Genomic DNA, 24,456 nt, shown 5'->3' with positions numbered 1-24,456 from the left:
GCCCGTGTGCGGAAGGGAAGGGAGCGGAAGGGCAGGGCAGGGCAGGGCGGGCCGGCTGACGCAAGGCGGCGGCGCGTTGGCTCAGCCCGCCCGTGATGCAGTTCCTGCGCCGCGGCCATGGCGGGGGACGTGCTGGGCAGGACGGCGGCGCTGGCCCTCGGTGAGAGCCCGGGGACCCGGCCCCGCACCCCGGCCCCCATCCCCTGATCCTCGGTGTCCCGGCGGGCCCGGCAGCGCTGCGCTGGGGGGGCGCACCGGGAGCGGCCGCAGCGCCGGGCCCGCCGGGCCGGGCCGGGCCCTCCCCGGGCACGGGAGGGGTCGCTGCGTTTCTCGTTTCGGTTCCTGGCTGGTCCCAGGCCCCGTCTCCCTGCTTACCTGCTCATGGCTGTGCCCGGGAAGGGCTGCTCCTTCTGGGTCCCGATGTGCAGCCGGTGGCTCCCGGGGGTTCGGTACCTCGGGAACCCTTGAGATTTTAGCGAACGCACTGCATGGATTGGTTTTTTAAATGAAATATATGATATAATTCTTATCTTGAGTGACCAGGTGGTGCATTTGAAGGTTTATCACTGCTGATAACCATCAAGATTCGGTATAATAGAAAGGGTTGTGTTGGAAGAGACCTTTAACGATGACCTCTTCCAGCCCCCTGCAGTGAGCGGGGACACATCCGTGTTGTGTCCATTTTCTTTTTAATGATTTTTTTTTTGAGTAATTGCCCGTATTTGTCATGTATCCCAGAAGAGCTGTATGTGTCTGAACGAGAGGGCAACGACTCCACTGGTGATGGAACGCAAAAGAAACCATTCAAGACCGTGTTGAAGGTGAGTGTGTAAAACACATGCTTTGTTTGGCAGTGTGGAGTGTGTTCTGGGGCAAGTGATGGCCCTTGTATTTTTAAATGTGAGTTTCATATCTGTTTTTGCAACCTGAGCGGGAGCAAGGTGCCTGCTTAGGCTCTGTAAGGACGATTTTGGTTCATTTTTGGTTATTTTTCCCTGCTTTTTAGGCATTGATGACAGCAGGAAAAGAGCCATTTCCTACAATTTATGTGGATTCCCAAAAAGAAAATGAGGTGCTGTGGCATTGAAGGGTTTCCTAGTGGGAATTATTTACTGTGTCTTGGTGTGAAGGGACACAATGTAATCTGCTGTCTCTTGCTCTCTCCTTGAATTCTTTAGAGATGGGCCATCATTTCCAAATCACAGATGAAGAATGTCAAAAAGCTATGGCACAGGGAACAGATGAAAAATGAAGCTAAGGAGAAGAAGGAGGTAGGTTGCAAAAGGAACAGAGCACCATTGTTTTCCAAAAACATTACAGTGTCATCATTATTCCTGCCCCTCTGAAAAAGCTGCAGGTTGTTCCTTACTGGTGCTGTTGTTTCACATGTTATTTACTACTGGCCTGGTTACAGCTATTTCATAAGTAATTTTATTCCAACCAGGCAGAAGATCTCTTGAGAAGAGAGAAGAACCTGGAGGAAGCCAAGAAGGTTGTTATCAAGAATGATCCCAGTCTTCCAGAGCCCAAGTGTGTGAGTATGATCCTGTGCCTTGGCATGTGGTCAGCACAGAGATTGTGCTGCTCTGGGGTGGGGTCTGGATGAACTCTAAGAGGTGCTGAACCATTCCCCTACTTAATGGCTTTTATTCCCTGCCTCTCAGGTGAAGATCAATGCCCTGGAGGCTTACAGAGGGCAGAGAGTGAAGATTTTTGGCTGGATCCACAGGTTACGGAGGCAAGGTAAAGCACAAGCATTGTTTAGCCCGTGCAGGGAGATAGAACAAGTACAGTGGCCTTCAAAATTTGGACACAGAATGAGTCTGACAGCAGCTGGTCTCAATTTTTTAACCAGTCAGGTGCCTTCTTTGGTTGATCTCAATGATCACTGCAACACTGACAGTTTCCCCTAATGTGTGGACATACAGACATTTTTTAGTTCAAATCCTATGGGATTTTCAGTTTGGAGGCTAGCCCTGCAGAATTTCCTCAACTGTGTTTTAAACTAGTCTTGTCAAATGAGGAGCTAACCAGCACCTGCTCATAGTGAAACCAAATTCCTTCTCTTTTTAACTAGGGAAAAATCTGATGTTTATTGTGCTGAGAGATGGCACAGGGTTCCTTCAGTGTGTCCTTTCTGATGAGCTGGTAAGTTGTGATGATTGTGTTCTGTCATTAATTGAAGAGTTCATACCTCATCTGGTGTTCACTTATGTAGATGTTTTTAAGTTCTCCTCAACCTATTGACTCAGTTGTGTTACTGTTAAATTGTATGTCACTGCAGTTTGTCAGTGTGAGAGCTGTTCAGCAGTGACTGTGTGCTAATGTGTGGTTCCAGTGGATGCTGTAGGAAAGTGAGGAATAAAATCTTGCTTACCTGTGCCTTTGTCTGTCTCGCTGCAGTGCCAGTGCTACAACGGGCTGGTGCTGTCCACGGAGAGCAGCGTGGTGGTGTACGGCACGCTGAACCTCCTGCCCCAGGGCAAGCAGGTACAGGAGCTCCTCAGCTTCTCCTCCTCCCTCACGGTCATTGGTGTCCTGAGGGAGGCACAAGCAGAGCTGGTTGGAACCATTGGATTATTTCAGAGGGAATTAGGGCTAGAGAAAGAACAAAGCTCCCAAAGCTGTGCTGTCCAGTGAACTGTGGGACTGTTTTGCTTCTGCCTGAAACAATTTTCCACTGATAGACAACTCCTAGACTATAACATGAAGAGCTATGTTAAGTAAATGGCGTGGTTTCACTTTCCTGAACAGGTTTATTCAGTTTTTATTTTGTGAGGCTAAGAATTTTTTCACATCTCTTTTACTGAGGTGTGTTTGTAGGCTGGACCCAAGGTTAGGAAATGTGAGCCCCCACTGTCACATTTTGGTAAAGATCTGTGGTTTAGCCTTTGAAAATCTGCATTTCTACCCTGAAAATTGCAGTGAACTAAAATGGTTTTAGTTCAACTTAGAGGTGGAACTACGAATGCCGTTTGTCGGGGTGGAAGGCGGCTGTGACCACACGGGGGAGCTAGTGAGAGCAGAACGGTCACAGCTGTTTGGTGGAAGGACCTTATGGCCCATCCAGTACCAGCCCCTGCCATGGCAGGGACGCCTCCCACTATCCCAGATTGTTCCAAGCCCCATCCAGCCTGGCCTTGGGCACTGCCAGAGGTGAGGCAGCCACAGCTGCTCTGGGCACCCTGTGCCAGGGCCTTACCACCCTCACAGGGAAGAATTCCTGATTTCCCATCTACCCTGCCCTCAGCCCATGGGAAGCCATTCCCCCTTGTCCCATCACCCCAAGCCCTTGTGAAAAGACATCCAAAAGGCAAGCAGTGGACTTTTTCCCCAGTGTTGGTTTCTCTCCCTTGGCAGGCTCCAGGAGGCCACGAGCTGAGCTGTGATTACTGGGAGCTCATCGGCCTGGCCCCAGCAGGAGGGGCTGACAATCTGCTCAACGAGGACTCAGAGGTGGACGTGCAGCTCAACAACAGGCACATGATGATTCGAGGTGAGAACATGTCCAAAATCTTCAAGGTGCGCTCCATGGTCGTGCAGGCCTTCAGGGATCACTTCTTTGCCAATGGATACTATGAAGTAAGTGTGTGTTCCCTGGTCAGCAAGTGACTGCTCTAGTGCCCTGACTCATCCATGTGCTCAGTTCTTCACCCAAGCAGTGACAGCCCTGTTCTCCTACAGGTCACACCGCCTACCTTAGTGCAGACGCAGGTGGAGGGAGGCTCCACCCTCTTCAAGCTGGATTACTTTGGTGAAGAGGCATACCTGACCCAGTCATCCCAGCTCTACCTGGAGACCTGCCTGCCAGCTCTGGGAGATGTCTTTTGTATTGCTCAGTCCTACAGAGCTGAGCAGTCCAGGACGCGCAGGCACTTGGCAGAGTACGGACAGTCGTCCTTGTTTCTTTTCAAACAGCTTGATTTCCTTTATGGTGTGGGAGTAAAAGGGCTTGGGTTGAAGGTTTTTTCTATGAGTTTGTTTCATAGCTAAAGATGTGTTGCTTGTATGTGACTTTGCAATGCTGTGCCTTTGTTCCAGGTACACTCACATTGAAGCTGAATGTCCTTTTATAAGTTTTGAGGATTTGTTGGACCGTCTGGAGAACTTGGTGTGTGATGTCGTAGACAGAGTCTTGAAATCACCTGCAGCGAGCTTACTGTACGACCTCAACCCGGTAGGCAGCAGCAATGGGATCAGCCAAGAAAATAGCCTTAAGCCTTTCCTACTCAGCACATTCCTTTGGGAGATGCAGGGCAAGGCAGTGAGCTTACTTACTATTTGTAATGGCAAGAAGAATATTACACATAATAAGAATGAAAAAACTGCAAGGCTGGTAAAGACCAAAGCAGGGAACTGTGGGGGAAGATGTTCCCTGCTAGTGTGCTCCAGAAGCCAGCAGTGTGCCAGGATTTATGGAAGCATGTGCTGTGCCAGTGGAATAAAACCCTCCATCCTAGAGATTGGATATTGACCAGCTGGTGCTTGCTAATGGAGCATGAGGGAGTGATGAAACAAGTGGTGTTTCAGTTCCTCCCCTGGAACATGGAGCTTAAAGCTCTGGAAATACTTCCTTATCTTTCCTCCCAGGATTTACTGGGCTTGAGATGGTTGTGTTTGGTTCTAGCTTTATAGTACTGAGCTTAATTTAAGTGACAATTTGATGGTATGTGAGCTGGGAAAGGTCGTGGATGTGCTGATCAGCTAGAAAAGTATCCCTTTTAAAATGGTGCTCCTGCACCTGTCTTTGCTCTTATCCCCAGGGTTTCCAGCCCCCCAAACGTCCCTTCCGACGCATGAACTATGCTGAAGCCATTGAGTGGCTGAAGGAACATGATGTGAAGAAGGAAGATGGCACTTACTATGAGTTTGGGGAGGTATGTTCTGCTGGGAGCTGGAGTAATGTCCTGTAGGAGTGCAGCTGTGGGTTGGGATTTGACCTGATGTCCTTCAACATTGGCATAAAAACCTGTGTGGTCACCTCTCATCAGTTCCCTGGCCACACTTCTCCAGCATGTGAGACAGTTCTTTGAAGGAGCTCAGGAAAACTTGACAGCATAGCCAGGATTTTTCTTCCCCTCGGTTTTCTGTCTTATATTCTTGTATCTTGGGGAGACTTGAATTTTAATGGAACAGATTTTTTTTTTCCCCAGACATGTGGGTTTTTATTTCTTCTAAAGTAAGTTTGTTATAAGAATTTAGGTACGTTAGGATGAAAGCGTGGACATGTGCAGTGTGAAACTGTCTCATTTCATGCCCGCTTCATGTGGGACTTGTGTATGGGCATAGTTTTGGTGCTGAGTAAGAATAAAGCCTGCTCTGACCCTAGGACATTCCCGAAGCTCCCGAGAGGCTGATGACAGACACCATTAACGAGCCCATCCTGCTGTGCCGCTTCCCTGCAGAGATCAAGTCCTTCTACATGCAGCGCTGCAGCGATGACTCGCGCCTCACCGAGTCGGTGAGTCCTTTTTCCTGCTGGGGTAGCTTGGAGCAGTGGCGATGTGTGAGGGCATGGGTGCTCCAGGAATGCCTGTAGGAATCCCTTGGAGAGTCCCTGCTGGGTTTTGTTGGGGCTGTCTGGGCCGTGCCTGGTGAGGTGGCTCGGCTGTAAGCGGGCCGTGCTGTGGTGCACTGCAGGTGGACGTGCTGATGCCCAACGTGGGTGAGATCGTGGGCGGTTCCATGCGCATTTGGGACAGCGAGGAGCTGCTCGAGGGCTACAAGAGAGAGGGCATTGATCCCACGCCCTACTACTGGTACACGGATCAGGTCAGTACAGCACCCGTGTGCTGGGCTCAGACGGGACCTGGGGCTTCTCCCCTCCTACAGGGCTTTTTGTTTCTGGTGGTGTTAGTGCAACTGCAGCTTACTAGAAAATGTGTACTGTCCCTCCTTGGATTTCACAGAGAAAATATGGTACGTGCCCTCATGGAGGATACGGTTTGGGATTGGAGCGGTTCCTGACCTGGATTCTGAACAGACACCATATCCGAGATGTCTGTCTCTATCCACGCTTTGTCCAGCGCTGCAAACCTTAGCCATCCTTGGGAACAGCTCCTGGAAAACTCAGCAGCTGATGCTTGGGGAAGAATGATACACGCTGCTGTACTACAGCCTGTCTGACACCAAGACTTCCTGCAACCTGTTACTTACTCAAATACCAGTTTAGGATGTGAAAAGGAAAAAAAACCAAAACCTCTTTTTTAAAACAAAATACTAGTAATTAACTGGAAAAAGCCTTAGAAAAATTGTTTAGGTGTATTTATGCTTGAGTCATCACAAAACAAAGATCCTGATAAGTTGTCATTTAGAAAACAAGACACACTTCTGCTTCTAATTTCTGTGACTTAAAATATGCTGGGCATTTGATCATTTTATTTTTAAATTTGCTTTAATTTAAATCTCTTTTCTCTTGGGGTTTCTTGTTGGGGAAGTCAGGAGTTCAAGCTCTTGAAATTCCCTAAGAGTGCCCTGTGAGAACAGTATGGAGAGGCACGAACAAAGGATGAAAATAGGAATAAGTACCTTGGGCACTGCACGTTTTTAGTTCCTGCTGATTTTAACGGGAGCTCTCTGAGTTGATTCGGTAGCAGGGTGTGTAGTACAGTGCACAGGACTCCCCTGTGAGAGGGGCGGGTTGGGTCTGGGGCTTTGGGGTTTTTTCAGGTTATTTATTGCTCAGCGGTGCTGAGGCTGGCACAGCAGGCTTTGCTCCCTTTCCCCAGAGCTGTGGGTGGAGCTGCCCTGGGTCCATGCACGCCCAGCTGGGCGTGTCTGATGGCTCCTGGGCACGGGGGGGGGTGGGGGGGGGGTTTGTGGTGCCTTTTGCTCCCTGTTTGCAACCAGAAGTGACTGAGACCCGGAGGAATAGCAACTGAAACACATTGGGTTCTCAGACTGTAGTCCCAGCAGGGCGTTCCCATATATATCACGCTGAAGTGTGTTCATAGAGCAGCTCCCTGTTCCCTTGTGCTACTGCAGCTGAGCAGCTCCCCTGGCTATAAGGAACTTATCAAATAGGGATAATGAAATACTTCATGTGTTGAGTCATCGGTATCGTTTCTAGTCATAAAGCAAATCCTTTACCAGAGAGAAGAAAAAAGGTTGGTGCATCATTGCCACCTGCACTGAGACTTGGACTGCATTTGCCATTCACTCCTGGAATTGCTGAGCTCTGGATACCCACATTTTTGTAATAAGTGATTAGTTTTCTTCATCTTGCATGTTATATAAACTGGTCTAAATCAGCAACCAATAAATTATGGCAACAAGCTGGTGTGCAGGACAGTACTTTAATGCCTGTTCCTTTTAGTGCGTGGAGCTTGCTGCTTGATTTAGTGTGGACAAAACCCCACTCACCCAAGTGCAGTAAATGTATCCCAATAACTGGCATGACCTTTTTTCCCATTTTAAACAAAATCCCCACTAATTAACTTAAAAGCATGAATTTTTCTAATTTGGAGGGACCACCTCAGCTGCCCAGTGGAATGTGCTGGAGAGAGTGTGGTGCTGACTAAGGTTGTCGAGGCAGCAGTGCTGGGGGGAGCAGCCTGGACTTCTGGCACGAGGTAGACTTTATAAAATACTTTCCTTTTAGTGCCTGAAGTGATGGGAAGGCAGAAGTGTCAGGAAAAGGTGCTTCTAGAAAAACATCCCTTGTTTGGGATGAGTTCTCAGTCCTTAAACCTGACAGGGCTGAGCTGCTTTGTAAAGGTTAAAAGCCTCCTTATCAGGGGAGCTGCTAGAGGAAGGCCTGAGGACTTAAGAAGTGCTCATGGAAGAGGCAGATCAGATAAGGAGCTTAAAAGGTGATCAGATGAAAGATGCTGTGGAACTTACCAGAGACTGCTGTGCAATTTCCTGGGCAGCTGGTGGAGAGAGGTGGGCTGGGATCTGGGAAAGATGCTGCAGCTGCTTGGAACACAGGAGAACTCGCATTTATTTTTATTAGACAGGGAAAACAAGTCTGCAGAAGAGAAGAAAATGTGTAATAAGAACTTGGATCTCATCCTCACTTTCATTTTCCTTCACAGTATCTCCAGAAAGTCAGACTGGTAATTGGATTAGGAACTGGTTAGCTGGGCTGACAGCACTGGTTTCAGGACCTTTCAGCCATGTCCCTGCCAGCTTTGGGATGACTATCCTTTAGCTTTGATTAGGTTAAAGCTCCTGACATGCACTATTTTATATTTATTAAATGTTAAAGTTTACCTGGCCCCACTTTGTAAGGCACTTTTGAGGAGAATGTGGTGCTGCCAGCCTTTGGCACTGAGAACTGGCTCTGCTCTTGGCCGGCTGAGGGGTGGGATGCAAGCCACCCACATGTATAGGATAAGTGCTGTGGTGTTTGTTCCTTTAAATCTTTGTCTTTAAATCGCAGTATCATTATCATAGAATCATCAAGTCCAACCACCAACTTAGCACTACCTCTGGAATTCCTAAACCACTAAACCGCATCACCCAGTGCCAGATCCAGATGCCTTTTAAACACCTCCAGGGATGGTGACTCCTCCACCTCCCTGGGCAGCCTTTTCCAGGGCCTGAATTCCAGTGCCTCAGTTGCTGCCGGGAATGGAGGTTACCAGCTGAGCTCCGTGCTCCTGCGCCCTTGTGTCTGACGGGGCGCAGAGCCGAGCCCTCATCTCTCATGAGGCACCCACTGAGAAAGCCCCCTGCATTTTTTACAATAACATTTTAAATCTATTTTTAGAAGACTTTGCAGTTTTAAAACGTTTTGCAGTTTAGAGCGTCACTTCAAACCGGTGATCACTCGCCTTTATTCCGTAGGACTCCACAGGGGCTACGGAGGGGAGCCGGGGCAGCGCCCCTCACGGGACACCCGCCCCTGCACGGCCGCCTGCTCTCCCCGGACCGCCCCCTGTGCCGTGCGGGTGCCGGGGCGGTGCCGGGGCGGTGCCGGGGGCGGTGTAAGGCGGGGGGCGGCGGCGGGGCTGTCTGAGGGAATGCAGGCGGCCAAGATGGCTGCCGCTGCCGCCGCTGCCGGGCGTCACCGTGAGTGTGAGGGCGCCGCCGCGATGGCGGGAACGGGGGCCAGGGGCGGCGGGCGGCCTGAGGGCTGGCCGGACACCGCGGGCGCTGCGCGGGCGGGAGCGCCGAGGCCCCGCCGGCACCGCGTTACACAACGCTTGAGAGGCGCCTTTCATAACGCTGACCGCGCTGGGGCCGGCGGGGCCGGCGGGCTTACCGGGGCTGCGGGAGGGCTTCCCAGGGCTGCGCGCGGTGATGGCGGCTTCCCGCCACTGCGCTGAGGGGGCCGCGGGCGCGGGGTCTCCGCGGGCACCCCGCAGGGCTCTGTCCGGCCGGGGCCAGCGCGGTACCCGGCCCCGGCCGCAGCCCCGCCGCGCTCGGTGCGGCTTTTGCCTGCGGTTCTGTCTGTCTGCTGCCCGCCGCGGAACTGCGCTCGGAGCCAGCCGCTCTCCTGCCTGCCTGAAGGCGTTCGTGCGGAGATGCTGCCGGTGCCGGTCGCTGCCGGCGCGGTGCGAGCTGTGAGCCCGGGCTCAGCGCTGCCCTCCCGCCGCTCAGCCCCGGCCGGCCGTGCCGCGCTCGCTGTGTCCCTGCCTTACCCACCCCGGTACTCGCCTTAGACTTTGATACCGCAGTGCCGCTTCCAAAACGTGTGAAAGAACACTTTTATCAATGCTCCATCGACCTGGGATCGTACTCGTTGCACGTCTCACTCTGCGCTGTGTCCTTCATGATGCGGGTGGAAACGTGCCTAGCCTCACCCTAAGTCAGACACTGGCGGGATGTCCTGGGTTGGAAGGGACTCCTGGTCATTGATTCAACTCCTGGCCCTGCACAGGACACCCCAGCAATGCCACCCTGTGCCTGAGAGCGATATCCAAGTGCTTCTGGAGCTCTGGCAGCCTCGGGGCTGTGACCATTCCCTGGGGAGCCTGGTCGGTGCCCAGCCACCCTCTGGGCTAAGGAGTTCTTACAGTGCAGAAGTATCAATGCAGCCATTGAAACTTCCCTTTTTGTTGTTCTCTATAATTGGCATATAGTGCCAGCACCTCAGAAAGTAACCCTCAGAACTGGAAGTAAAAAATTATTATTTTGAAAGGACCTTCCAGGCATCAGCAATGCTTGAAGTTCTTTAGTTTGCAGCCTTTTGTATCAGTGCAGAGGCAGGCATCCACAGCTAGGCACTCGTAATCCCGAGTAAGAGGCTGGATTTGCAGGATGCGTTTTGTTGCCATTGATTTCAGCAGGTTTTGAGGCTGTTCAGCATCTGTTCAGGAGGTTATTAGCGAACTGTGAGCTGTAAGATGCTCTTCCCAGCGGGTGGGTCGGCTGCTGAGGAGCTCTGTGCTGTTGGGACTCAATTGCTGCTGAGCTCCTGTGGTCTGACAGGGGAAATGTCGCACTGAACAATTGCCGGAGAGACGGGGATGCAGAATTTAACCTTATTTTTTTTTCTACCGTGAGCAATTCACACTATTTCTGTGCTAAAAGACTACCATGTAATGAGGATGAACTCCCGAGGAGAACAAAGTGTGCCTTTGAAAAGGCAGGCTGTAACCAGCATGGAGTTGTATGGAACTGTATGGAATGGGTTGGAAGGAGCCTTAAGGATAATCTAGTTGTGTTCAGCTGCAGGGCCCCTGGCATAAGGAGATGCTGGAGCGAGTCCAGAGAAAGCCACCGAGATGCTCCAGGGCTGGAGCCCCTCTGCTCTGGAGTCAGCCTGGGAGAGCTGGGGGTGTTTAGCCTGGAGAAGAGAAGGATCCAGAGAGACTTCAGAGCCCTTTCCAGTGGCTAAAGGGGCGCCAGAGGAGCTGGAGAGGGAGGGGGATGTGTGCAGACTTGTCAGGTCCTGGGGTCTGTGTGATGCTGAAGTCCTGATTAATAGCATCACCTGGCTGGGTAGTGAGAAAGAAGGTGGTCCAGGTCGGCAGGTACATGGATTCTGGAGTTGCTGCTTGATGTTCAAACAGGAGCAGATGTCCAACCTACATTGTAGACACGGTGTGGAAATCCTGTCCTGTCTGGGATTAGCCCAGGTGTGTCTGACCCAAGAGGAGTGACACAGTCTGACCCTTATTCCTCAGGGTCGGCCCCTTGTTTCTGCCCTGTTGTCACCGGTTATTTTGGGGTTATGACTGGAACTCACAGATTAGCAAGGCTTTGGTTTGGGTTTTGGTCACTGCCTGGTACCTGCAGAGCTGCAAGTGTAGAGTGTTCAAAGGAAGGCAGAAGCTTGCAGGATTTCCTGACTGGCTTTGATTGCAGACCTGGAGCGTTTGTGTGGTGTGCCTGGGGGGCCAGCACACAGTGCCTGCCCCCGGGTGAGCAGGGCTGTGTCTCTCCGCAGTGCTGAGGAGCTGCAGCCAGCTGCGGGTGCCGCTGCGATGGAGAGGCCAGGCCACGGCGGCGGCGGTGACGGAGAGCGCCCGGCCGCGGGAGCAGCCCCAGGAGCGGTGGGTGTGGATGTGGGTGTGGATGTGGGTGGGTGGGTGGGTGCGGGCCCTGCCCGGCCCGATAGCCGCGGGGCAGCCCGGGCTGGGCTGCTCTGAGCGTGTGTGATTGTCTATCTGCCTGCCTGCACAGCCCCTGTGCCCGGCCCCTGCCAGGCCTGAGGTGCTGCAGGAACAGTGCAAGGACATTCATTATCATCATTGTCATCCTGCTTCCTGGGTTTCATTCAGCAGCCTTCTGATCCACACTCCAGCAGAAAGGGATATGAAACTGAGGTCCCCGAGCACTGGGGAGGGCCTGGGCTCCTCTCAGTGCTCTGCTCTGAGACTTTGGCCTTAACGAAAGGGGCAAAGCTCCCTGTGCAACCTGGACCATCTGCTGGGGAAGTGAGGTCCTGGTCTCTGGGCTCCCTTGGGCAGGGGAAACAATTCCATGGGGAGATTGGGTGAGAGTTGTGATCAGCAGCCATTCTGTAAGTGCTGACACCACCATCTGTGCTGCTGTGCCCTGTGGGACGTTATCCTTACCACAGTGTGCCAGGCCTGCACCCAGATAGAAAACCCATTCTGGAAAAACCCAACCCAAACACAACTGCCCCTGCAATGAATTTGTGTGTAGAAAGGCTTCTTGCTGCTGTCACTGCTGCAGGAGATGAGATGTGTCCCCACAGTAATGAAGACAAAGACTTGTGTGTGTGGCTCATCTGCTTTCTGGAGAAGCTGCTGCTTGGTTTGGTTGGAATGCACAGCTGAGACCCTGTTTATAACCTCCCTTAGAGCCAGCAGCTGTGAGACAGCTTTCTTAGTGTGTTTCCAGCTAAAGTTTGGGTTACAAAGTGGTTTCCTTTTAAAAAAGCAAAGATCATGTAGATACTTGTGTCTGGCTATTCCTGTTTCCAGCGAAAGTGTTTACATAACCGGAGGAGCCTTGGGGTAGGAGCTGCCTTTGCAAAAGGCAAATGTGGGAGGATAAAAAACTGGTTGTTTTGTCATCATAATAAAAATACAATCAGTGGGTCACTAGGATTTGAAATGTCTCTTGCTTCCCTAGGAAGCCTAAAACAGGAATCTTGATGTTGAACATGGGAGGCCCGGAGCGGCTGGATGACGTCCACGATTTCCTGCTGCGTCTCTTCCTGGACAGAGATCTGATGACCCTTCCCGTTCAAAAGTGAGGAGCACTGGGATCTCCTGTGGTACAGGCAGTGTGGGGTGTTGCTGTAAATATCGAGCTCCCATATTTACCTCTGTGGAGAGCAGCACTCCCTAAGAGTGCTTCCTCCTGGGAGCAGTGAGTGCAGGGGACAGCGCTGGAGCCCTCTGCACTGGGCGTGCCGTGGCTGTTCTCTTTTAACTGCAGACCGAGGTGTGGGAAGGGTGCTGGAATAGAGCATCAAAGAAGCCGTGCTGCTTGGCTGCAGTGTGCAGAGATTGCCAGGGCAGGCCGTGCAGCAGCAGAGCTCGGGGAGGGGTGTTTGGGCTGTGCTGCTAACAGGTCCCTCTCCAACGCTGCAGCAAGCTGGCCCCGCTGATCGCCAGGCGCCGCACGCCCAAGATCCAGGAGCAGTACAGCAGGATCGGCGGGGGCTCCCCCATCAAGAAGTGGACGGCGGTGCAGGGAGAGGGCATGGTGAAGCTGCTGGACAGCATGTCTCCTCGCACTGGTACTGCTCTGCTCAGCCCCCCACGGGTTGCTTCTGCTCTCTGTCTGGGGACCTGTTTGCTTGCAAAGCAGCTTTGGCTGCTTGGTTTTCCTTGTGGGGCGGTGTGCATTTCCTCCCTGCTGGGAAGTCATGGCAGAGACAGTGCAGAAGGGATTCCATTCACTGTAAGGTTGTTACGGAAGGCTGGGCTCGGGGAGCCACCTCTGTCTCTCCTGTGATCATGGGAAGATGGCTGTGGCAGAATAAGTGTGTTATTATCAGGTGTCCAGAGGCAAGTGCCAGGAGTGTCCCTTGGTGTGTGGCACTGCCAGGCACCGTGCCTTGCCCTGTGAGCCCTGCCTGAGCCTGAGGAAGCCTCCACCAAGGACAAGTGGCTGAGGCTTAGAGGGGAAGAAGGGGGAATGTATTCCATGTGAGCACTGAGGTGGGTGTGGGAGAGGGGGTTCAGAGTGGTGTTCTCAGCAGCTGCTTCAGGGCTGACAGGAGGACAGCTGGAGAAAAGACAAGGCTTTGTAGATGAGCAGTGCAGGGCCTGGCTGAGCGATAGCAGCGAGCCCCACCCAGGAACACAGCAGGAGATAAGGCTGGGCAGCTTGACTGGCGTGGAAGGAGATGCTCTCTTTGCCAGTCCTTTATGATGGAAACCCTTCAAACGTGAATACAGCCTCCTTCTCCTTTCTCTGTGTCACAGAATCCCTCCCAGCAGGGAGTGCTGGTGTGGAATAGCCTGTGCCACTCTGCCTGGTAGCATGGCTGTGATGGGAAATGGGTGCAGGTGCTTCTGTGAATGTCCTTTCATGCAGGGCTGTTTTGTAGCTCTTTGTGGCACCTGCCTCAGGCTTGGCTAGGAAAGGGCTAGAGGAAAAGGACTGCTAAAGGGTCTGGAAGGTTAAGGGCACTGTTCTTGGTAGAACCAAAATTGGCTAGAACCAAATTTATTTCGTCCATTCCGAATGTGGTGTGTCACTGGTGCCTTCACTCAGGGGATGTTCAGTCCTTTCTGCACAGATGTGACTCCCTGGTTTAGTTTGAGCTGTGGTCCCTGCAGGTACAGTCAGAGCCTGAGGCCTGCTGTGTCATCTGAGGCAGGGATGCTCTTAGAGCAGGAGCCCTGAAGGGTCAGCCTTGCAGCAGGTTCTGCAGATAAGGCTTGGAAGGTTTATCTGCTTTTCCCAGTGTCCCGCTCCCACTTGCTTTTGTTTGGTGACCGCTCTCTGTGCAGTCACACCCTTCCCTGGGCACCTCTCCCACCTGATAAGTCTCCTGGAGGCTTCTTTTTTACTTGACAGCAGCTGCAGTGTAACAATAGAAAGTGCTGAGCACTGCCAGCCATGTCCTTCAGCATCCCAAGGGACTGTGCAGAGCACTGTGCTCCTTCAGAATGGCTGGGAACAGGTGGAGGTGCTGGCAGACAGCATTTGGGAATATGGTGTGCTCACAGCTAGCACTTTGGGGGTGCTGAGCCCTCGGAATGAGTAACTGGCAGGAGGTGCTGGCACCATGGGAAATGTGGCAAAAAGAAATACTTTTAGGGTCATTTTGCCTTGATCTGGTCTGGGCAGCAAGTGAAACCTCAGTGTGTCAGCAGCAGTGCTCTCATCCTAAATCCAGACACGGCTCTGTGGCAGCTGCTAGGAGGGGATCTGACTCTGTCCAAGGCAAGAGCAGGGCAGGATGTCACTATTATTTAAACAGCCTGTGTGCAGACACCAGCACCTCTCTTTGCTGCCCATGGCCCTGAACAAAAGCTGGCACTGGGAAGGCATTGCTTCCAGGCTGGCCATGTTCTTCCCAAAATGTCCTTTTCCAGGTTAAACTCCTCCAGTCCCCGCTGTCTTTATGCCATTCAGAGATGTTAATGAGGTTACTGGCTCGAGGGCTCCTCAAGTTGGGTCTTTATCTGCTGCTGCTCCCAGCTGGGGGCTCCCCTGCCTCCTGCAGAGAACTGGGGCTGACTAAACCTGTTTTCTGAATCCTGCATAAATGTACGGAGTGGAGCCCAAGCAGGGGACATCTGCTTCCTTCAGAAACCTGCTCAATGTTAGTTCAGAGCCACTGACCCAGAAACCCTCAAAAAGAAACTTTGCTTTTGTTCTCCTAAGAACTTCTGTCCTCCACTTAAAAAAAACAAAACAGCAAACCTCCCATGCCTGCTTCCCAACCCCTAACCAAGCCCTGCTCCCAAAGCTGGCACCCAAGAGATGGGAGATAAAAATGGAGGAACCTGAGATGTCCTCAGGGAGAATCGCACTGCTGCCAAAATTAGGTGTTAAAGCCATGAAGCTTTTTATAAAAACCCTCCAAAATCAGGATGGGAGAGCACCAGACAGCAGTGCTGGCCCTTGGGGCGTGGGTGCCATCAGAGCAGGCGTGCTGGGCAGGGAGGGCAGTGTGGGCTGTGAGGGCATCAGGGTGTTCATTTGGCTTCTCCCAGTGACACTTTTTTACCTTTATATCCTTAAATCAGGACTTGCCCGGTGAGACAGGGAGCTCTGTCCAGGCTGGGAACTGTGCCTCTGCTAAGTGCAGGAGAAGCAGGCAAGTGATGTTCCTGCAGAAGCAAACCATAACATGAATCACTTTTAAATTCTAATCACAGCCGAGTGAGGTACCAGAAATGTGCTTGGCCAAAGAAAGGGCTTACAGACAGAGCTTTACCAAAGTGGCCAGAAATATCAGCAAGTTTATTTCAGCAGTTGCAGCCTGGCTGTTGCTGTGTGTTTGACATGTTCCAATGTGTGATTCTCCCCTGTCCCTGCCGTGCTGTGTGCTGGGCTGGCAGCCCCCCACAAGTACTACATCGGGTTCCGCTACGTGCACCCGCTGACCGAGGAGGCCGTGGAGCAGATGGAGAGGGACGGCATCCAGAGGGCCATCGCCTTCACCCAGTACCCCCAGTACAGCTGCTCCACCACAGGTGAGCCCTGGCCAGGGCACGGCGCTGGCTGTGGCTGAGGAGCTCTGACCAGCCTGGTGCACTGGGTGGGCTGGGCTGTGATTGTTCCCACTGGAGACTCTCAGCTCTGATTTACGGCTGTGTTTTAATTACGTAGCATTTTAAAACATGATTAGAGCTTGCTGCCGAGCTGTTCCAGTCTGACAGCTGGCTGAACTGGTGTTGTGGATTCTCTGTTGCAGGAAGCAGTTTAAATGCCATTTATCGCTACTATAACCAGAAAGGGGAGAAGCCAAAGATGAAGTGGAGCATAATTGACCGATGGCCCACACATCCCCTTCTCATTCAGGTGTGGATCTCAAGGCTTTGAGGGTTATACATTTTCTTCTAAAATATGGCAATAATACTGAGGAAGGATAACAGGAAGGCTTCAGTCTGAGGGTGCATTTTAACTGTGTGATGAAAGGGGTCCTGTCTACCATGTCTGAAATTACAGGAGAGTTATTTCATGCCCCATGCTTTGGCAGGACAATGTGTGAAAGCGACCACTGTGCACCTCCTGTTTTAAAAGCTGGGTGATGTTTTCCTAGTGGTGGTGGCTGGAAGGAACCTCTCCAGGCCATTAGTCCAAATTCCTGCTCAGAGCAGGTCTGTGACCAGCACGCACACAGATGATGTTGGTTTGTCAGATTCCCCTCTGGCAGCACAGAGTAATTCCTGGCTGTGCAGGAGCAGTGAAGGGAAGCCTTTGTGCTGCTCTCTTTCCAGAGAAAATGGCTCTTTGGTCTTTGTCAGGGAGCTTTTGTGTGGGTGTGCAGTTTCTGTGGTGTGCTGAGCAGGTGAAAAAGCACCAAGGGCAGGTGGGGTGGAGCTGCCTGTGCTGGTGGCTCTCCCTGACACACTGCCTGAGTGTTGTGCACACTGAGGGAATGTGGGAGTGCTTAAGGCAGCACGGACATGGGAGCTGCCTGTCTGCATCACTGAGAGCAGGGATATTCCAGTGTTCCCCTCTGAGGACTTTGTTTGTGTTTCCCTGAGCAGTGCTTTGCTGATCACATCCAGAAGGAGCTGAACCTGTTCCCACCCGACAAAAGGAAAGAGGTGGTCATCCTCTTCTCGGCCCACTCGCTGCCCATGTCTGTGAGTTCCCTCAGGGCAGGGTGTGGGCACGCAGCTGTGCAAGTGCCAGGCAAGCCTGGTCCTTCCCAGAGAGTTCCCCATGCCCAAGGTGTGCTGTGTTTGGGTGCAGGTGGTGAACCGTGGTGATCCCTACCCTCAGGAAGTGGGAGCTACTGTCCAGAGGGTCATGGAGAAGCTCAACTACTCCAACCCTTACAGGCTGGTGTGGCAGTCCAAGGTATGTGCTCAGGGGAGCTGAGCAGGCAAAGCCTGGGCAGGGTCTCACTGCACTGGAAAAAATTTACCTTTACTTACATTTTTGGTTATTTTCTTCAGTCGTGTTCAGGCCAGCCCAGGTTCTTTCCTTTGAGATGTAATGGTGGGAAGTGTGTCTTCATTAAACATTCAGTGGAGAGAGTGAGAAGTACAACCAGATGCGGGGAAATAAAAATAACTGTTTGTATCCCATCCATAACCTGCTCTGTCATCCTGCCTAAGGAAACGTGGGTGCTCTCTGTAAGAATGATTTAATAAGTGTTTTCCCTTTATTTCTGCTTTTTTGTTCCAGGTTGGACCAATGCCCTGGCTTGGTCCCCAGACAGATGAGACCATTAAGGGCCTGTGCCAGAGAGGAAAGAAGAACATGCTGCTGGTCCCAATAGCATTCACCAGTGACCACATTGAGACTCTGTATGAGCTGGACATCGAGTATGCCCAGGTTTTGGCCAACGAGGTGAGTGCTCTGTGGGTTTGGTCCCTGTTTGGGGAGTGCTGCTCTGAAATCATTTCTCCTGAGTTCCAATTTGCTTTGTAGTTGCTTCTTGCAATATTATTTAGGATTAGCTTTATTTTCCTGTAAATCCAAAATTAATCTGAACTGGCTTAACCACAGAACAGGTGGGAGTTTGTCTTTCTAGATTTAGGTATTTAAACCATTACAAATATTGCTCAAAAACAAGGAATGATTTTTGGCAGCAGAATGTAATGTTGCCCCATAGTGATTTTTGCTGTGATACTGCATTTAATCCTGTCATTTTGGGATGACTTCTGAATGAAGTGGGAAGATTTTGGAGGCTACCCAGTGAAGGATCAGATGAACAGGTTTAACTTTTTCCTCCTTATTTTTGATTCAGTGTGGAGTTGAAAACATCAGAAGAGCAGAGTCTCTCAATGGAAATCCACTGTTCTCCAAGGTATGCAGGCTGTACAGGTTTGCAGTTGTGTTTCCTGCTGGCTGTGGGTGTTTTCAGGTAGTTTTAAGGCATTTTGAGTTGCAGAGCAGAAATGGAACCCCGTGTACCTGATCTGCCCAGCGCGGAGGGGTCGTCGTGCCGCAGTTTGTGGGGTTTTGTCAGGAGGGGACACAGGGTGCCCAGGTTGGGCTGGGGGGATGGCACAGCTGGATTTGCTCCCTCTGACCTTTCCCCCTGTCCCTGCAGGCCCTGGCAGACCTGGTGTGCTCCCACCTGCAGTCCAACGAGGTGTGCTCCCGCCAGCTGACGCTGTGCTGCCCGCTGTGCGTCAACCCCGTGTGCAGGGAGGCCAAGGCGTTCTTCAGCAGCCAGCCCCTGTGAGCAGGGCCTGCAGCCCTCAGAGCACCTGGCCCAGGGCTGCTGTGTCCCCTACAGCCCGCAGAACTGGGCTTGGGGGAATCCTTCTGGTGTTTTCTTTGGTCGAGAAGAGTTGTAGGAAGTAGGGAAATAAGGGCATTTATGCTGCCAGGTGTGAGGAGATCTCCTGTCATCCAACGCAGTGGGACTTGGCGTGAGCCCAGCAGGACACACTGAAAACCTACAGAGCTGTTTTACAGTTAGCTTCTATTTCTATGCAGGGGTTTACTTGTGTGCAGGGTGGTCACGAGTTCAGTAACTTGCCAGGCTGAAGGTACACTTATTTTGGTTTTGTTAAGTGCAGTGTGACCAGCACAGTCCATTGTCTGCTCTGAGAGGGACTTTGCAGCTGGCTTTGGAGACTTTGGAGATCAGGTTACTTCTAATGCTTTTTAATAAGGGGTGTATGTGTATTTTATTTTTTAATTTTTTTTTTTTAAGAGCATAAAGATAAGGCTTTGTTTTGGTTTGGTTTTCTCCTGCCAGAAACTTCCTGTGAAAGCTTAGCTGGGATAGTAGAACGCACAAAACTTGTTTACATTTTCTAGGAAAAACATTTTCATTGTCTGCAGGAAAGTATTTGAAGAGTATAAATTGAAAGGAATTAGCCTGCTTGGGTAATACTGGAGAATTTGCTCCACTGAAACTGCATGCTTCAAGTCTAGCAGGAGCAGGTGTGGAAACATGTTGGCTTATCTGTTAAGCAGAATGGCTTTTTAAATTCTTCTTATTTTTATTTAAAAAGGGCTTTTTCTGTTCAGTGAAGTAAATTTAGGGAGTCAGGCTTGTTGTCCAGGAGGTTTATAGATCTGCTCTGTGCTTTCTACTGTGCCACAGTACTGTGGTTTTGTGGGATACCTATGGAGTGCCATAGGTAGGATTGATCTGGCTTAATTGCTGTTATTTAAACGGAGATGATCAGTCAGGACTAATTTAGAGCTTCACGTTGCAGATGCCTGAGAACAGGCAGCCCTGTGCTGGGGATCTCCTGGAAGGCTGCCAGCCCACAGCAGGGCCCTGCTGGGTAGGGCCCTGGTGCCGGGTGTGCCCCCGGAGGCACAGGGTCCCTTCCTGCCTGGCAGGGCAGGAGCAAAGCTGTGACAGTGGCACTGAGCCCTTGGTGTGGCAGCCCCTCGGGCACACGTTTACTTGATGTCCTTAGCACTGAAATGCCCGGAGCTGGGCACTGCAGGCTGGTTCCTGGAATTGCTGGTGGCTGGGAAGCAGATGCCATGCTGCTCAGCCAGGTTCATCTGCTCAGGTAACCGTGAGGCACGAGCACAGGACCTCAGGTCCTTTGGGAGCAGGGTGTTTAAAGAGAGAAGAGGCCTCCTGTGGTATATCAGGGGTTTGTCCCGTTCTGTTTTGTTGTTGGAATTAAGGATGGGGTACTAAAGGAACGGATGGATTCCATGTTGAGCACCCATGGAGTGCTGTCAATCCCAAATACCTCTGGAGAGCTGCTTGCTCCACTGCCATTCCTGCTTCCCAGGGTGAGACAGACTGAGATTCCTTCAGTGCCAGAACCTCCTGCAGCACCCTGCTCCCCACAGAAAGAAGTCTTCCTTGACCCTTCATGCCTGTGCCTGTTTCAGTGGCAGGGAGCCAGGAGCTTCTCTTCTCCCTCCTCTCCCTCCCCCTGGGCTCTGCTCGCTGCCTGGGCAGGAAAAAGGAGCACAAATATCCAGGATGTCTGGGAACACTGGCCTTACACCTCTCCTGGGACAAAGAACTTTCTCTGTTTCCCTTCTCTGGGTGACACTTTGGGATCAGTGCAAAACAGTCTGCTCTGTCAAATCTTCCTGCCCACTGCTGTTTGCTCAGGGCTGGAGGGAACGTGGACCCTCAGGTGGTCCAGGCTGTGACCGCTGCATTTACACGTGTGGAAAGCAAAGGTTAACACCATATGAACCTTGTGGTATTACAAATACAGATGGCTTTTCATTTTCATACTGGAGAGAGTCCTGAAAATACCAGCTGGCACTGATTCTGAGGCATTACATTTGTCCCCAGTAATAAAAGGTACTTAAAATTCACTTTTGAGTGTTCTAACCACAAGCGGGATAATTACTCTGTTGCTGCTATTACACCATCATGTGGAAATCACTTAATTTTCCAGCTTCTAGCAGATGGAGCCTGTCTCACAGAGCTGGTGGTGCTGTTTGCTGTCAGAGGGTAGTTTCCATCAAGGTTTCTGAGGAGTCCCTCATCTCCCAGGCCAGTGCCCAGCGGGGTGGGTGAGTGTGTGCCCTGAGGAGAGATGGATCCATGGTGCATTTACCTTCCTGAGCCCTCTGTGTCCCTCTGAGTTTGCCCCACAGGTGCTCTGGGCTGGGCTGGAGCCGGGGGGGACTTTGGGGCTGGCAGGGGTCACTGCCCACCAGAGCCCCCAGCACTGTGCAGCTCTGGCCTCAGGATATCGACTGGAAATTGAGGAGTTAGGAACAGCCCGTGGTGTCCTGAGGGAAGAAATAGGAAGTAAAGGGGTGAGCTTGTTTCCCTGCTTTAACACTCTGCAGTTTGGCTTATTTTTTCATGATTGAGTGAATTTTTCTTTTTGAGTCTCTTTTTAACCTGTCCCTTGGTCCTCGGTGCATTTCAGAGAAGGTGGAAGCTTCCAGAAGGTGCTGTGGCACCAAAGGGGTGTGGGTGGTGTCAGAGCTGGCCTCCTGCTGTCCCCTGGAGAGGAGGGTGGCACGGCTGAGTTCAGTGGGGCCAGGGTTTCCCTAGGAGTACCTGAAAGCTCAGTGAATTCTCTCCTCTCACCAGGGAGCTGGGGATCACCTTGGAGTGTAAGCTGCCAGCCAGAGCAGCTCCTTTGGTTTTGTTAATGCCAGATGAGTACAGATCCTTGCTTTTGGCCCAACATACGCATTTCACATTGACCAAGGACTTCCATTTGATGTAACACAGCGAATTTGGAAACTCCTTCTGTGTGTCATTTGCCATAAGGATGGAATTCCAATTAAAGTTCTTTTGAGGAAGTGACTGAGCTGTGTGTCTTTGTACAAGCCCTTCATGCTGGTGTTTGAAGTTCTCTCTGCACCTCTGGTGCCAGGCTGGGGTGAGTCACACTCCCTGAAAAGACTGGAGAAGGAGGTGTGGGATCCCACCCCAGATGGATCACTTATTCTGTTCCCTGTTAGCAGTCTCTGGGCAGCTCCTTGCTGATGTTGCTAATTAAGTGCTTGATTGATTATTTTCTAGAGCAGGGATTGGAGATGTTGGTTGCTTAAGCTGATCCATTAGTGAGCTCTTGTGACTGGGATGTGATGGGGGGAGAGGGCAGGATGCAAACCCAGCACATGGAAGGTGGGAAATGTGGAGGAGAGCAGTGATAGTGCTGGAATCTTCTGGAATCTCAGCCCAAGCTTTGCTGTGTTCCCTTTGAGTGGGGATTGGCTGTGTGAGCCTGGCAGAACTTTGGCAATGTCATATTGGAATCCAAAACAATCTCCGGCATTGTGGAAGCACTTTTCCTTCCCTCCCTCTTTCTGAAGGGCTCACTCTCCTCCTGCTTTCCTGCTTGGCCATGTATTTTTTGTGTTTCCAGGAGCAAATCCCCGAGGATGTATGGGCTGTGCCGTGTCTCTCGTGCTCTTTGGAAGTACTTGTCTCCAGCAGCACAACCTGGGTGAGAGATTTAGCTGTCAATCAGCATTTTGAGTCCTCAGGAGCAAGTTCTGCTTCTGCCTGTAGAGCAGAGGGATTCGCAAATTTGGACCAGGTCTAAAACCTGCCTTTGTTTTCCTGCTAAATCTGTGCTCAGCAGTAAGTGCCAGACAGAGGTTATTTAATGGAGTCCATGGGTCTGGCTGATGAGCATCCTTCCCATGACTGTGTGGGGATGGATGGCCTGTCCAGAGAGGGATCATCTCCAACACACGTGGCCTTTGATCCCCGGGCTCAGAGGTTGCTGTGGTGACACCTGAGCCCCAAAGGCCAGCAGAGCACAAGGCCACGAGGTGGGGAGGGAGGGAGGCCTCCTTCCCACCCCAGAGCTGTGCAGAGCAGGCTTGGAGCTCTGCTGGGAGCTGTCCCTGCCCCTGGGATGTCTTTAAGCTCTGTTCCAGCCCAGAGCAGCCTGGGACTCTGTGGGTCACTGGAGGTGCTGGCTGTGATGCCATGGCTCACGGGGCAGGGAAAGGGACTGCAGACCTAGATCCTGGCAGCTCCTGGGATGACGCAGAGGGAGCTGTCTGGGCAATGCAGAGCGCTGCAGTCTCCTGTCATCTTTAAGGATGATCCATGACGTGTGAACATCAGCCACAGTTGAGGCCTAATTGCGTTTCTGCAGCGAGCAGGGGCATTTCCAAGGAAGCTTAAACGAGCACTTAAGGGATAATGCTGGGAGCACTCCGGGGGGGGGCTCGGTGCCCAGGCTGGGCTCCTCACAGCCAACTCCCCCAGCGCTTTTATCCCGCAGTTATTGGGCCATTACGGTTCTCTTTTACTGCCCCGATTTCTCGTGCTGTCAGGCAGCAGGGGAGGGAGGTGTAACATGACCCAAAGTGGTCTTGTATGTTTTAATCTGCTGGTTTAATATCTTATGGCTTCCTGCCATTATCCCTTTCCGAGCTGGACCCTGGAGTCTCTCCTGGAGGTTTGCTGTGTGCAGAGGCTGAAGGCAGCTTCCAGTGGGTGCAGCCTGTGGCAGGCAGAGCTGGCCTTGTTCTCTGTGTGTGTGGGCATTGGTGACAGCTGTTCCCACCTGATGATCCCGCTGTGCCATCCTGCCACGCTGCCTATTCCAAGGTGGATTTTTTTTGTCCTGGTTGCTTTCCTTCAGCACCTCCATCCCACGTGTGCTGAAAAGCAGTGGCATTGCAAAAGCTCCTGCTGTTTTCCTCCAAAAGAAATCCACTTCCCTCACCCTGGCTTGCTGTTGGTGTGCTGCATCCCACGCTGCTTCCCGAGGGAATTCCCGCAGGGTTTCAAGTGGTGTTGAGTGTTGGGATCACAAGAGCTGCCAGCACTTCCTCTGCAGGCTGGAGGGAGCCGTGCTGTGATCAGGGCGGGTCCCACATGGCAGCTCATTACTGCCGAGCTCATCCTGACAGGAGGATGGGAGCACGGTGTCTGCTCCTGAGGGGCCTTTACAGCACTTCAACCTGGCATGGCTGCAATTCTTGGCAGGGTTGGGAAACAGTGAGTTGAGGATGAGCTCCATGGGTCCAGAGCTGGCCCTGGATCCAAGCTTAGGGGCACAGCCTGGCACTGAGAGAAGCTGATGCTGATGCAGCATCCCAGCCCGGCTACAATCCTCCCTCACACCCAGCTCATCCTTCAGCTTAATGAAATGGTCCCATTTCCCTCTTCCAGCTGTGCCCACTGCTAAGTGCCTGGAAAATGCATCCCCGGGGGAGCAATCCTGCAAGTGAGATGGAAATGACCTGCCGTGGCTGCATTAGTCTCGGTGTCACCACTCTTGCCTCTTTGCTGTTAAAGGGTTTTTACCCTTCCTGTGCCTGGTGGCACTGGCTCTGCAGCCCTCCCCACACTCCCTCTGGCTCAGGGCCCCACCCAGTTCCATGGAGCCCCTGCACAGCCCAGCCAGAAGGAGAAGGAAAGGAGGCTGGAAGAGCCAAGTCCTGGGCTCCGTGACACAAAGTGCTGAGGAGGCAGCTCTGCCTTTATCTGCACCCGTGGCCACTCAGCAAAGTGAAATGAAGCAGTGTAAATTTAATTAGTGGCAGAATCTGGCTCAGTGTCGAGAGAGGGACACA

At 52.0% G+C, this 24,456-nt stretch overlaps 2 protein-coding genes and 1 long non-coding RNA gene across 8 annotated transcripts in view; 2 read left to right on the top strand and 1 right to left on the bottom strand.

The window, feature by feature from the left end:
* LOC127061103 (uncharacterized) overlaps window positions 1-11,332 on the bottom strand; it is a 30,744-nt gene extending 19,412 nt beyond the window's left edge. For both annotated transcript variants that reach the window (XR_007780552.1, XR_007780553.1), the window contains exons 1-3: window positions 9,209-11,332; window positions 7,843-7,969; window positions 2,378-2,538 (exon numbers count right to left, since the gene is read on the bottom strand). This is a non-coding gene — a long non-coding RNA (uncharacterized LOC127061103). The remainder of the gene's footprint in view (window positions 1-2,377; window positions 2,539-7,842; window positions 7,970-9,208) is intronic.
* Window positions 25-7,293, top strand: NARS1 (asparaginyl-tRNA synthetase 1). Of its 4 annotated transcripts, none has more exons than XM_030237360.2 (15): window positions 25-160; window positions 739-821; window positions 1,007-1,072; window positions 1,179-1,271; window positions 1,445-1,534; window positions 1,665-1,743; window positions 2,078-2,148; window positions 2,404-2,490; window positions 3,361-3,582; window positions 3,685-3,884; window positions 4,042-4,177; window positions 4,764-4,877; window positions 5,330-5,461; window positions 5,641-5,772; window positions 5,910-7,293. In XM_030237360.2, exons 1-15 carry the CDS (start codon window positions 118-120, stop codon window positions 6,039-6,041), a joined length of 1,680 nt encoding a protein of 559 aa, XP_030093220.2. In that variant the 5' UTR covers window positions 25-117; the 3' UTR covers window positions 6,042-7,293. The 4 variants fall into 4 exon arrangements, with proteins under 4 accessions (XP_030093220.2, XP_050843356.1, XP_050843357.1 ...); XM_030237361.2 differs by having other exon boundaries at window positions 51-160; window positions 742-821; XM_050987399.1 differs by lacking the exon at window positions 1,007-1,072.
* On the top strand, window positions 8,903-21,714 carry FECH (ferrochelatase). 2 transcript variants are annotated; one of them, XM_009099651.4, is made up of 11 exons: window positions 8,903-9,015; window positions 11,339-11,444; window positions 12,493-12,612; window positions 12,957-13,105; window positions 15,888-16,022; window positions 16,244-16,350; window positions 17,043-17,141; window positions 17,251-17,358; window positions 17,689-17,853; window positions 18,254-18,313; window positions 18,560-21,714. In XM_009099651.4, the coding sequence occupies exons 1-11, from the start codon at window positions 8,967-8,969 to the stop codon at window positions 18,692-18,694; spliced, it is 1,233 nt and encodes a 410-aa protein (XP_009097899.2). In that variant the 5' UTR covers window positions 8,903-8,966; the 3' UTR covers window positions 18,695-21,714. The 2 variants fall into 2 exon arrangements, with proteins under 2 accessions (XP_009097899.2, XP_050843358.1); XM_050987401.1 differs by having other exon boundaries at window positions 8,947-9,021.
* Window positions 21,715-24,456: the final 2,742 nt, after the last annotated feature.

The sequence above is a fragment of the Serinus canaria genome, chromosome Z (assembly GCF_022539315.1).
Source record: "Serinus canaria isolate serCan28SL12 chromosome Z, serCan2020, whole genome shotgun sequence".
NCBI classification, from domain to species: Eukaryota; Metazoa; Chordata; class Aves; order Passeriformes; family Fringillidae; genus Serinus; species Serinus canaria.
Note: the sequence above shows the minus strand (reverse complement) of the source record. Positions and strands in the feature narration are given on the sequence as shown.

Coding starts and splice junctions, on each gene's coding strand:
- FECH (XM_050987401.1), top strand. CDS start 8,967: ATGCAGGCGGCCAAGATGGCTGCCGCTGCCGCCGCTGCCGGGCGTCAC. Junction 12,613..12,956: donor ATGACCCTTCCCGTTCAAAA/GTGAGGAGCACT, acceptor CCAACGCTGCAG/CAAGCTGGCCCCGCTGATCG. Junction 18,314..18,559: donor GAAATCCACTGTTCTCCAAG/GTATGCAGGCTG, acceptor CTGTCCCTGCAG/GCCCTGGCAGACCTGGTGTG.
- NARS1 (XM_030237360.2), top strand. CDS start 118: ATGGCGGGGGACGTGCTGGGCAGGACGGCGGCGCTGGCCCTCG. Junction 822..1,006: donor CATTCAAGACCGTGTTGAAG/GTGAGTGTGTAA, acceptor CCTGCTTTTTAG/GCATTGATGACAGCAGGAAA. Junction 5,462..5,640: donor ACTCGCGCCTCACCGAGTCG/GTGAGTCCTTTT, acceptor GGTGCACTGCAG/GTGGACGTGCTGATGCCCAA.